We start from the raw sequence: 13,604 nt of genomic DNA on the forward strand, positions 1-13,604 counted from the left end.
AGTACTGTAACTCTTTGCACTATTTCGGACTCATTGTAGAATATGCCGAATGTTAACGTTGAAAGTTACGATGTTGTCACATAGACCAGGTTCAATGAATTAAAGGTGAACACGAGCAAAATTCTGTCAAGACTTTCCACTTGCATTTCAAGTTGTTTTTAGTTATTTCAAATAAGTCAGTAAGATAATAGGATGATTTTCTAGATTTTTTTTTGTCGAGTGTTTGTTTTGGTCAGTGATTTGAATAGTTACATCACCCCCCCCCCCCCCCCCCCCACACACACACACACACACACACGCACAACCAGTATGTCTCATGTTCACGTAAAATTACATAATGCACCAACAAGTACATGTCTATATGCAAAATGCTTTATGTTGAGGACCTGTCGGGCTGTTACTCTTAATTGGTACACGCACACAAAGAGAGCAGACAAGTCATAAAAGAAGTGGACTATTGGACTTGAATGTGGATGAAATATGATACATAATACCGATACAGGACATTGTATTACATAATTCTTGCCACCTTTTAAAAACCTCCGTCAAATGTTCAATACTGTTTGTGACTTTCTAGATGTTCTATTTCAAAACAATTTTGCAGTTAACAATGTAAAAAGAATCAGCTCACTCCAAAACGTTGTCATCATCAAACCTGTTATTGTGACCTTTAACATTCTAATAAAAATCTAAAGTACATTCTGATTTAATGAGAAGCTAATTATGCTTAAGCTACTTAACATTACTTTATATTACGTGTAAGGAAGAAACAGGTGCTTTCAGAGTGATCTCCCAGTGACACTTAAGATACTCTATGTATTGCTGCAATTATTGTGTGTTGTGCATTGACTAATATGTGCATTTACATGAATTGTACATTGAAATTGAAATCATTGTTTGGCTCATCTTGCAAAACTCGAGTTTTTTGGAGTGGCAGCCTACTTCAGCTAAATTCAGATGAGTGGTGAGTCATTCACAGGGCATTTGTCACGGGGGCGCACGGCGAGTGTGACGGCCGGCGTGGTTGGCAGCACAGGGAACAGCCAGCTGGACAAAGAAGGCCACTGGGAGGCAAATCATAAACGGCGGGGATGCCAGTAGACTGACCTGGGATGACTGAGGCAGACGGGCGACTGGCTTGGGAGGCAGACGGGCGACTGGCTTGGGACACAGACGGGCGACTGGCTTGGGAGGCAGACGGGCGACTGGCTTGGGAGGTAGACGGGCGACAGGCTTGGGAGGCAGACGGGCAGGGGTCAAAGAGGCCGGGGGCCGGCTCGCAGGGGTCACAGAGGCCAGGCGCCGGCTCGCAGGGGTCACAGAGGCTGGGCGCCGGCTCGCAGGGGTCACAGAGGCCGGACGCCGGCTCGCAGGGGTCGGAGCGGGTAGCCGCCTTGGCGCAAGGACAGAGGCCGGTAGCCCCCTTGGCACAGGGGCGGGTAGCCGCCTTGGCGCAGGGACAGGGGCGGGTAGCCGCCTTGGCGCAGGGACAGGTGCACTTGCCGCTTCAGCCCACCGGCAGGAAGCTTGGGGAACAGAGACAGGGGGGACAGACGCGACAGGAGCTTGGGACAGCGTGCAAGAAGAGGATGGTACAGGACAGGAGGAAGTAGACAGGGCGCGGCAAGAGGGGGTCACAGAGACAGGAGGGAAAGGATCGGAACTGAAGGAAGACTGAACAGATGGGTTCTGGTGGTAACTGGGGCGGTGGCCTTTTCGCGGGCCCCTCCACAGGCAGCCACGAAATGCCAACCGGGTGCCCACGAAAAGGTCAGGGTTAAAGGGGGGTTCAGAATAGGAGTCTTCGGACGAACTGTAAAATGACTGGCTGGACGGATAATCAAAATCGGAATCAAAATCATAATCAGAGGTGCATGGGCTTGAACACCGAATATAATAAAAGGAGATGACGGAAGAGGGACGCGGGTAAACAAAATCAGGGCCGGTACTGGAACGAAACATGACGAATGGGGAACAATCCTCGATGTCGGAAAAATCAGACTCCAACGTGTAGTGAGGTGCGTGAACAGAGGAGGAAGGGTGATCAGGGGGACGGACGGAAGGTGAACTACGCAAATCTGAAAAATCGGAACTACAAAAAACGTGCAGGGACAGAATCGTGTCGTATGGGAGATCAGAGGAACACGAGGGAAACGCGGAAGTAACAGACGCGGGGGACGAATCAGAAGCGGGGACAGGCGCGGACTCGGAGGGGAGAAACACGGAAGAAAAAACAAGAGGTCTCACACTGGGGGAACGGGGCTGGCCAGCGGGCTGAGAGCGGATGCGGACGGGGCAGCGGTGGCGGACACGACGCCGCGGGCTTCCCGCTGGGTCCTGAGATGGTCGGATCATTCTGTCACGGGGGCGCACGGCGGGTGTGACGGCCGGCGCGGTTGCGGGGAAGGAGGACCCAAAAGCAGGGGAGCGTCGGGACAGGGGGTTGATGAAATCCATATTTATTAATAAAACGAACGGGAACAAAAGCGGGAAAAACAGGGCAGCAAAAAACTCGAACTAAGGGCGCAGGCAGGCTGGAAAAACAGAAAGCAAAGACTACGGGCAGGCTGGCAGGTAAACACAGAACTGAGGGACGAAGGGCGAGACGGGACTACGAAAACGCGACAGAAACGATATGGCATGGCATGACATGACAAGACAAGACAATGATCCGACTGCTGCCGACGGCTGTAACGAAAACCAGGTTTAAGTCTATTCACAAACTAATCAGACAAACACACGGCAGCTGGGCAGGGATAAAAGGCAAAGGGAGCAGATGGGAGGACACGAGGGGCAGGTAATGCGGACAGGTGGACTAAATCAAAACTAACGCAGGGAGACACGAGAGGAGCAGAAACAGAAACTATATTCGAAAACAGAAAGGAATAGAACCCCTCAAAATAAACCCAAAATCCAACAAACCATGACAGCATTTGGTATATACATGGATATTAACAACCTTTTACGCTCACTGAAATTACAGAAGGGAATTGTTGAACCACCAGTGACACCACAGTTGCATATAACTGTTTTTCAAGAACATTTTTGGTAGCCTTTCCATTCTGAAGATGGACAGATAACTGGGAAAATGATACCGTGTGTGAAACCCAGTCTAGTAAAAACAGGTAATAGGGCCATAAACTGTCATTTAGCCAGTATGGGGTCCTAGAGTCACTGTTAAGCCAGTTCAGAGTCCTTGTGAGCCGCTAAACCAAGGTGTCGTGGCTTTTCCTTTTGACATGCTGTTGCTTGGGTTTTATGCTAACATTGCTCTTTTAACTGTTGTAAATGGTCTACAGTATGTATTTTTTTTTTGTTTGTATTTTTCGACAAGGTGTAGGGAAGAGTTCAAAGTAACACTGTAAGCGTTATCCCTTCAGGTATATGCTAGAAACAACAAGCCTGCGCAGATTACATTTATTTGGTTTCAGAGGCCCTTTAAATCAGTGCTTCTTAAAGTGGGGTCCGAGGCCTGAAGACATGGGGTCCGTGAAATAATTTAGGTTAGAAAAAAAATAGAAGTATTTGTTTTCGTTTCATTTTATTTCATATTAAATTTTGAAAGTATTCATAACTCTTCAATATAGCAATCAATTTAACCAGTCTAATATTTTTAAAAATGCAATCATTTTGAAATTTGACAAAATGCGTTCTGTGTCTACATTTGCTTGCTCACGAGGTGATGAAGCCAGCAAAGCTAAAGTGACATTTTATTTGATAATGCTGTTTTTGGCTGAATATTTGGCAGCAACTGTCACGTCGGGGCACGGCGAGTTGAGTGCGGGTGTGCAAGAGGATCGACCAAGGGCGCGAGGAGCAAGGAAGCCAGGAGGGGATGTGCTCAAAAATATCCTTTTAATGAACAAAAGATGACAGAAACAAAAACAGACAAAAACTAGGTAAAGTACAAAAGGAACGAGAAAACGCAAAACTAAACTTAAGGGGAAGGGCAATCGATGAACCAGAGTGCACTGTGGACGAGGGAGCGAAGACGTGAGGGTGACCATAACAATAATCCGACAACTAACAGTGAAAAGGCTGCAATTTAAATACACGAGGCTACTTACAAGACAACGCGAAACAGCTGGGAGAGATAAGAGGCAGGGGAAGCTGATTGGGTGACATGCAAGGGCAGGAACGCACAGGCGACAGGTGGACAAGATCAAACTAATGGACAGAGAGGCGAGGCAGACGCGGGGTTGATTGTGAGAAAATGGAATGGATGAATGGATAAATGAATTTCCCTTAGGATAAATAATGGCAAACATTTTGCTGAATTGATGAACCTTCATGCAATCACTAAAGGTATTTCTTCCATTTTTGGGAACATGTCTATTCAATGAGACATGAACATGGATGAATATTATGTTCACAACGCTTTTTGGAGAAAGAACGATGGTAATTCATGCTGGACTTTCCACTACAGTATATTAATAATAAATAATTTTCTGCTGACAGCTTAACATACTTATTAAGCATCAGAATAATGGTTAATACCTTAATATTAACACCTGAGGACGGACCTTGTTTACTTAACTAAAACCTAGAGCTTTCTTCTTAAAAATGAAAAAGTATACATATTTTTTTAACTCAAATTTACATAAAAAGGAACAATGAAACAATCGAATTTGCCAGTTTTATGCCACTTGTTTATTCATTTTGGTCTTGTACAATTAGCAAAAAACTTTGCTTTGTTATATAAATGATAATAGTCACAACATACAGTACAAAGACGATTTTTGACCTGTATTCAAGACATCCACTTGAGTCATGTCAGCACAGTAAAATAAAACAGAATAAAAATGATATGATTATGAAGTAACAATATTATTTCGACCAAACATGTTGCTACAAAATACACCTTAATAAAATTATCGGTCAAGTAATAGAGCTTTGAAAACACATCAACCTCAAATTTTCATAAAACACTCAAACTCCCCTGATTTACTTTAAGTAGCCATCACAGAAAAAAACAGGAACCTCCAATTTTATAGGTGGAATTTTAAGTTAGCTTGTTGAAGATGTGAGGACACTTAGACTATGTCGGATTCATGGCATTGTGTTATTGTTCTGGAACATAGTATCCAAGTGACATTTCTCAATACTGTAATACTGTGTGTGTTTAACTTTTAAATTGTTCGTGCCTTGTTTCACACATTAACACAAAGTATTCTAATTTTTACTCTCATTGAAAGAAAAAGTACCTTGGCATCATAAAAATTGTATTCCTGCTCGTTTGGTTGAGTTCTAACACCTGATGAGTGCCTCTGCTGGCCATCTCAGGTCCCATCACGGCACCAATTAATCTACCAAAACACATCCGACACATTACACATTACACACATTCACCATGAAAAAAGACAGGCAAGTTTTTAACAGTGGCTATACCTATGATTTTAGTGAAAATTCACCTTTTCCATAAAAAAGATCATGCATAATACAATGCAGGGTATCAGCAACTAATCATCTGCAGAAGAGAGAATGGCGTCAGCGACCCGCTAAATCTAACCCTCTCTGAAGAGAGATGCCTCTTCTGCCTTTTAATCATTCTCAAGCTGAACGTGTGCTTTCAACAAAACGAAAAGGAATCCTATGGCGTTATATTTGTGCCACAATTACGCAGGCGCGGAAAAAAAATTGAGCGTTGAAAATAAAACTGAGCGAGCGAAAACAGATTTTGAGCGCAGTAAAAAAGTTTTTGAAAAGAAGTTTCTCGCTCAAAATTCCTTTTAGCTCGCTCGCAATAGCTTTCTCGCGCTCAACATCTCGCTCTCGCTCGCGATACTCCTCCCTCCCTCGCTCAACATCGCGTTTGCTCAACATCGAGCTCTCGCTCTCTCGAGTCGTTCTCTGCGCTCGCTCAGTTCTGCTCACGCGTTACGTTTGTGCCACAAAACTATGGCGTTATATTTGTGCCACAATTACGCACGCGCGGAAAAAAAAATTGAGCGGAGAAAATCAAACTGAGCGAGCGAAAACAGATTTTGAGAGCAAGAAAAAAACTATTGAGCGCGTAATGATAAGAGTTTGAGCGCGCGCCGATGGAGTTTGAACACAGAAAAAGAAATTGCTCGCTCAAAATTCCTTTTTGCTCGCTCGGGATAGCCCTCTCTCGCTCAACATCTCGCTCTCGCTCGCGATACTCCTCTCTCCCTCGCTCAACATCGCGTTTGCTCAACATCCAGCTCTCGCTCGCTCGAGTAGTCCTCTGCGCTCGCTCAGTTCTGCTCACGCGTTACGTTTGTGCCACAAAACCAGCCAATCAGAGCTTGTAAAAGCACTTTGATTGACACAGCTCAGTATCCAATGAGATTGCTTGTACGCTATCCGTTGACGCACTCTCGTTTGCCCTGTGTTCACCCGGAAAGGGCAAACGAGAGTGCGTCAACACGGTCTTGGGCTGGAGAATTACTTTTATATCATTATTATTACTGAATTGTATCATTTGACAGAAATACCTTGTTAGTTTTTGTACTTTAATAATATAAGCCCACAACTCCCGCCCATGTCGATGTGACGCACTCTCGTTTGCTCCTTCCGGGTGAACACAACAAGCAATCTCATTGGATATCAAGCTGTCAATCAATGTGCTTTTACAAGCTCTGATTGGCTGGTTTTGTGGCACAAACGTAACGCGTGAGCAGAACTGAGCGAGCGCAGAGGACGACTCGAGCGAGCGAGAGCTCGATGTTGAGCAAACGCGATGTTGAGCGAGGGAGGGAGGAGTATTGCGAACGAGAGCGAGATGTTGAGCGCGAGAATGCTATTGCGAGCGAGCAAAAAGGAATTTTGAGCGAGAAACTTCTTTTCAAGAACTTTTTTTCTGCGCTCAAAATCTGTTTTCGCTCGCTCAGTTTTATTTTCAACGCTCAAATTTTTTTTCCGCGCGTGCGTAATTGTGGCACAAATATAACGCCATACAAAACCAGCCAAACAGAGCTTGTAAAAGCACATTGATTGACAGCTTGGACAGTTTGGACTCTAGATTCTGGCTGAAGGTATTTTCTAATTTACAATACATCTCCAGTTCAGTCAGGTTTAATGGTTTCTGAGGATGGATCGCCTACTTTAAATCACACCACAGATTTTCAGTAATATTCAGGTCTGGGGACTGAGATTGCCATTCCAGAACATTGTACTTGTTTCTCTGCATGAATGCCTTATATCAGTGGTTCCCAACCTTTTGATCACCGCGGCACGGTCAACGCCTTAAATTTAGACTGCGGACGGGGGGGGGGGGGGGGGGGGGGGTGCAGGGGCTTTCTGTCGCTGTTGTAGTTTTTGTCCACTTTTTTTTTTTTTAAATTGCGCGAGGAGAGGAGAGGGAGTGGAGCGAGCTTGTTGTGCACGGTAAGGAAGAGTACAGTTGTTGTTTTTTTATGCCATATGCCATTTTTATCGTGTGGTGTGTTGTGATTCTGGTTTGGTCACTGTGTCACAAACATACTAATTAAACACACTGTCATCAGGTTTACAAAATAAAATGTTACCGATTTTATTACTACGGGAGCTTGCTTAGTTAGCACTTCTGGATGCTCACAGGAGGAAACTGGTTCTCATCATCCAGACACACAGGTCCGTCGGCAAACTCGTGTTCTGGGATGACTTCCCCATTTTTTGCCCCACCATCTTCAGAGTAGCCTAGGGTGGAGAAAGGATGAAGAATAAAAACAAATATTCAATAAACTATTTAAAAATAAGTACCACAATAAACAGTAGTAAAACGAATAACTTTGTACTCAGTCTAAGTCTAAGCCTGCGTGTCATGAACAACCTAACTGACGGATATTGTATTGCTACAAACCAGTAAGAGTAGTAGTGATGGGACTAGAAGCTGCTAAGGCAACAGTTGCAGCATATGAAGGACACGCCGATGCTGGCATCAGATCTTCACCCAAAAGCCTAAAAGAAGTACACATTTCTGTAAGAACAACTTTTTTGTATCACTATACTGTATTCCGTGAGGTATCTGACATGTCATTAACAGCCACACACGTTAAATGTGACTGAGCACAAATGTTAAACAGCAAATTTTACACTATAATGCATTACAATGTCACATTTATGCATGTGTGTGTCGCTTGATCATTTGATCATATGTGATAAGTAGTGCTGGGTATTGTGTCTTGAAAGTGTATTGCGATATATTGCGATACAGCAAAGGCATCTTGCAATACGTTTTGCAATATATTGGGCAATGTTTGTTAAAAAATGGCATATATATTCATGGTAACTGAAAAAAAACCTGAAGGAAATTATTAGAACACATTTTATTTATTCTTCTTCAGAGGTCACATCTATGAGCATGCATTAAACATTCTTTTTTTTTTCTTTTTTTTAAAAAAAGCATGCCCACATTTTTTATTTCAAGAATGCCCTTGACTGTGTTCTCATGTCCCCAGCAGTTGAGAATACTCTTTCAGATGGCACTGATGTGGCAGGAATACAGATGTAGCACTTTGGTCTCTCTTTCTTTGCTTTATCTTTTTCTGCTGTTTGCCCTCCTCCTCTGCCGCCACATGGCCTCACTCAAAATGTAATGCATTGTAACATTTAATGTGGTGTTTTTGAAGCGCTCGGAATGCTTTACATGTTAAAACACGATTCACAATATGACAAAAATCATGATACGAAAGCCACTCTGGAGTGGATTGATTTAAAAAAACTGAATTTTACTAAAACCATATATTGGAAACTGAATGTTGTATTGCAATTGTCATATTAGGGTTAGGGTTACTTTGTATCGCAATATATCGATATTATCGCCCAGCACTAGTGGTAAGCATCTGACATCAAGTAGGCAGCCCTCTAGTGGCGATAAGCTAACAAAGCAGTTTGCAACCTTATAAGTGACAAAAACAGGAAATACTATCCATCCATCCATCCATCCATCCATTTTCTATAGCCGCTTATCCCCACAGGGGTCGCAGGCTTGCTGGCGCCTATCTCAGCTGGCTTCGGGCAGTAGGCGAGGGACCCCCTGAATTGGTTGCCAGCCAGTCGCAGGGCACACAGAGACGAAGGACCAATCGTGCGCCCAATCACACCTAGGGACAGTTTAGTATGTCCAATTCACCTGCCGTGCATGTTTTTGGGGAGTGGGAGGAAGCCGGAGTGCCCGGAAAGAACCCAGGGAGGCTCGGGGAGAACATGCAAACTCCACACCGGAAGGCCAGAGCCAGGTGGAATTGTACCGGAACCTTTGAACTGTGAGGCGGACGTGCTATTCACTGCGCTACCGAGCCGCCCACAGGAAATGCGAACATAAGCAAAAAAAAAAAAAAAAATTAAGATGATAAACGCGGCTGAGCAAAAGCAAAACTTATGGTTAGCCTTTGCCAGGGGTGATACTCAAAATTGGCATCCCTACCAGAGGTAAGTAGTTTAACTTATTAAAGTACAACCGATCCTTTGATGCTGGCTATAAAAGTGGTGGATGGAAAAAGTACTGGCTTTGGAATTGAAGAGAAAGTTTGCCTGTGTTCACAATAGTACACCAAGGCGTAATTTGATGTCCTACAGGACATTGGAATATACATACATTCAACCATTTTCTATAGCTGCTTATCCTCACAAGGGTCGCAGGCTTGCTGTTGCCTATCCCAGCTGACTATGGGCAGTAGGCGGGGGACACCCTGAACTGGTTGCCAACCGATCGAGACCGAGACGAACAACCATTCACCTGCTCAATAATCACACCTAAGGACAATAGTATGTGCAATACACCTGCCATGCATGTTTTTGGAGTGCCTGGAGAGAACCCACGCGGGCACGGACAGAACATGCAAACTCCTGACAGGAAGGGTTGAGCGAGCTGGAAATGAATCCAGGTCCCTGAACTATGAGGCGGATGTGCTATCCACTGCGTCACTGAGCCGCCCTGGAATATAAATATTCCAGCAAATTTTTGAGGGTACGGTTCAGCTTCACTATTTTAAAACTCTATACAACCCTTTAGTGATTAAAATGTAGATACAGTGCTGTGAAAATGTATTTGCCCATTTGTTGATTTGGAGTTCTTTTTATCACTTTTTTTTATCGCAAAAGTTTCATTTCATCAAACCAATTTTAATGTCACACATATAGAAGAAGCCATTTCTAAATCATGAATTTATTTAACGAAAGGGGGATTACAAAAATGTGAAATGTGAAAAACGAATTGTTTTATGCTACAAGTGCTCAAGAACGCTTCATGCAATGATCTGAAGAAATAGAAAGATATGAAGAAAAGATATGAGAAAAAAAGTGATTGAAATTTATAATTTATACTAACCAAACCTGTTCCAGTGAATCACTATCAGAGCCATAAATCATCTACATATGGAAAAAACTGAGAACAACGGAAAAGTGGAAAATTGTTCCAGGAATGGACCAACAGAAATAACTCCTTGAGTGCAATGACGACTTATCCAGGAGGTTACAAAAGAACCTAAAAAAACATCCTAGAACGGCAGGTCTTGCTAGCCTCAGTTAAGGACAAAGTTCACAACTCCACCATTTCAAAGACTCTGGCCAAAAATGGCATTTAAAAAGCACTGCTGTTACTAAAGAACACAAACGCTCATCTCACATTTCCCAAAAAGCAATTGGCTGATCCTCAATACTTTTGGAGAAACATTCTGTGAACTAATGAGTCAAAAAGTCAACTCAGCTTATTACATCTAGTGTAAAAATAGCACATCGTTTGATAAAATGAACATGATGCAGTACTTTTTCATAGCACAGTATATGCTATATAGTATATAGCATATTCAGCAGTATATAGTATATACTGCTGAAGTGGTTAAAAAAAATCCACTTTACAGTTCTGAGGTTGGGGATTCAAATCCACAAACATTCTTATGTTCATCATCTGTAGCTGCTTTACCCTCACAAGGGTTGTTGGCTTGCTGGTGCCTATCCCAGCCGTCTTCGGGCAGTAGGTGGGGGACGCCCGAAATTGGTTGCCAGCTAATTGCACGTTCATGCAAACTCCACACAGGAAGGCTGAAGTGAGCTGGATTTGAACTCGGGACTGAACTGTGGACGCACTGCGGAAGCACTAAGCTAGACACTCTTCCACTGAGCCCCCATTCCTATGTTCATTAGACTTTAAAACTGTCCTAAGGTGTGAAGGTCTGTTTACGTGCTGTCTTAAAAGGCAAAGGTATACTCTGCTCTCCGCCAAAGTCAGCTAGGATATTGTAATTACTTTGAGCTGGAGTCTAAGTGATACAGAAAATGGACAGACAGATATTAGCATATGACACAACCACGTTTATCAGTTCAGGAAAATGGACAAAATAAGTAAAAAATAAAACTAAAAAATGCACAGTGCTTCATAAAAAACAAACAAAAAAAACAAACAAAGATAATACGAAAATGAATCAACCTAAACTCATATGGAAGATTTGCAGAACAAATAAAAGCTATAAAAGTAAGAAACTCGCTGAAAAAGCTAGTTAAAGATAAATGAAGTCAAAACAAAATACACACACAAAAAAATAACTATAAAGAAACTTGCAAACCTATTGTAATTCTGGACCCAGCACTATAGCCTGACCTGTGATTGTACGCTAAGGTGCATTCGCCTCCATTCTGTGGGTTCACGTTGTAGATGAAAAGCTGGCCATTAGCTGTAGCCACCAGCAAACGTGGATGCTTCTGAATCCTGAAACAATAACAGTCATCAATTATATCAAGCTGCATTAACAATTATTGCTTTCAATCAATTATTTGCCCTATTTGCTATACGTGCCCTGGTTGTTTTTTTCCATCAAAACCGAATCTTTCAAAACCTCCAGCCAAAGTAGAGATTCGCTCTATCCTCTGGGTTCGCGGTTGCGCATAACAAGCTTAAACCGGAGATTTGCATTATCGTGCTTCTCTTTATTCCGCCAATGATGCAGATAAGATGTCAGAGGCAGAAGTTCTTTCTGGTTGGACATGTCAGAGGCCAGAGTTCTTTCAGATTGGACAGAATTTGGCGACACTACTGCTGCCGAGCGACTTATGCTTGTAAATGAATGAAACAACACTGTGCTGGATTTGCAGAGCAGTGATTTCTTTAAATAAACAAAGTAATGTGGACTGAGGTTTTTTTACACACGCTGGGAAGACTACAGTACGCAGGTTTGAATGAGCCTGGTTACATATCGACAAGGCCTGAATGAGCATGGCCTATAATATGCTGCCTTTATACACAGCAACTTCCTGACGATACTTCCAAAATGAAGCTGACAACAGATGCTGACTGCATTAACGAATGTGCGTGATTGTAAACTCAACAGCACCATACCTAGCGCAAAAAAGCACACATGAATTGAAACATTTCAAAAGCATTCACCCTAACAATAATTTCTCCAATTTTTACCTCTGCATTTCACTTATAAATGTATTTTTACAATTAAATGTTTTTTATAACACCCTGTTTGGAAATCTGATATGCTACATATGCTCCAATTTTTAAGCATTTTATATAGGTACAAGGCGCAAAAACGATTTTTTTGTCAAAAGAAAGAACTATTTTTATAAAATAAGTCCAGAAACTGTTTTTAAATCAACAAAACAATATATTTTAAGGTTTTTGGTTGCGATTTGATTGAAAATTTCAGTTTAATATATAAGTGAAGCATGATAATATTCTTTTCAACTCTTGCTCAGTCTTAGCATTGAGCTAAACAATGTTTTGATGTGCTCAAGAGGTATTTTTTAAAATCAAAATTTTTGGATTCTGCATTTGTCAAGCTAGCAGGACTCACGCCCGACAGGGCAGAGGCCGGACCGCGACTTTTACTCATTCCATCGAACCACACCAATCGAATGTCGCTCATGACCCGACATCGGAGATGGCGCCAGCATGCACGCTGATGGACAGTTCTTTCAGCTTTACCTTCAGCGGCAGGTACGACTCAATTAGCATCACTTTACAACTGACAAATAATGAAAACCTTTCCCATTCTAAAACAGCTTGTCAGGTGAACAACAAATGATCAAGTTTCAAGAAATACAATATGACAGATGAAACAGGAAGGCTCTTTAAAAAGAAAAAGGCTCACATGGTCAGGGCACAGACATTCTTCTGGCCTGACGTGACAAGATGAACTGTGGCAAAGGCACGGTCCTGGCTCATCATGCCAGATACATGAGCAGGTAAGTAGCTGCTTGCTGCAGTGAATACTTTCCCTACATAGGCTGACCAAGTAGCTGTCTCGTCTTGACTGTATGGAAAGAAAAACAGAATTGTGTTTAGAATCCTTAATGTGAATTCTGACCAAATTTGTTTGCATCATTGAACGAGATGTAGCAAAATACACTAAGATCAGTGCACCAGTGTCTAGTTTGAGAGACAAAAGAACGTACCATCATGAAAATTAAGGTTAAGGTTTTCAAATAGTCACATTTCGTCCTTTCAACAAGTGAAAATTTGCAATATAGTAACATCCTATTTATATGCATCATAGGCATGTTTCAACATTTGCAGTACTTATTTTTGTGTTTAGTTTTAAAATTGTGCCTGTATAAAAATATATATGTTATATTAATATAGACTGCATCCAACATGTTCCTTGCCAAACGAGGAGGAGGAGGAGGCGGAGGCCTTCCATCCATCTTGCCTTCAAATT

The 13,604-nt window shown here is 42.5% G+C and overlaps 2 protein-coding genes across 3 annotated transcripts in view; one reads left to right on the forward strand and one right to left on the reverse strand.

The window, feature by feature from the left end:
• gna13b (guanine nucleotide binding protein (G protein), alpha 13b) overlaps positions 1-12,810 on the forward strand; it is a 155,287-nt gene extending 142,477 nt beyond the window's left edge. The window contains exon 6 of the transcript XR_015868192.1: positions 12,727-12,810. The gene's annotated coding sequence lies outside the window, so the exon portion shown is untranslated. The remainder of the gene's footprint in view (positions 1-12,726) is intronic.
• The window catches only part of wipi1 (WD repeat domain, phosphoinositide interacting 1), a 46,631-nt gene continuing 37,654 nt past the window's right edge, over positions 4,628-13,604 (reverse strand). Inside the window, exons 9-13 of one of the 2 annotated variants that reach the window (XM_088437204.1) lie at positions 13,038-13,199; positions 11,543-11,650; positions 7,805-7,902; positions 7,491-7,641; positions 4,628-5,306 (exon numbers count right to left, since the gene is read on the reverse strand). In XM_088437204.1, coding sequence (XP_088293330.1) covers positions 7,520-7,641; positions 7,805-7,902; positions 11,543-11,650; positions 13,038-13,199 — 490 coding nt within the window. In that variant the 3' untranslated portion in view covers positions 4,628-5,306; positions 7,491-7,519. The remainder of the gene's footprint in view (positions 5,307-7,490; positions 7,642-7,804; positions 7,903-11,542; positions 11,651-13,037; positions 13,200-13,604) is intronic. The other variant, XM_088437203.1, reaches the window with a different exon arrangement.

Source organism: Hippichthys cyanospilos, chromosome 16 (genome assembly GCF_059441005.1).
Source record: "Hippichthys cyanospilos isolate Australia breed blue-spotted pipefish chromosome 16, RoL_Hcya_1.0, whole genome shotgun sequence".
NCBI lineage: Eukaryota > Metazoa > Chordata > Actinopteri > Syngnathiformes > Syngnathidae > Hippichthys > Hippichthys cyanospilos.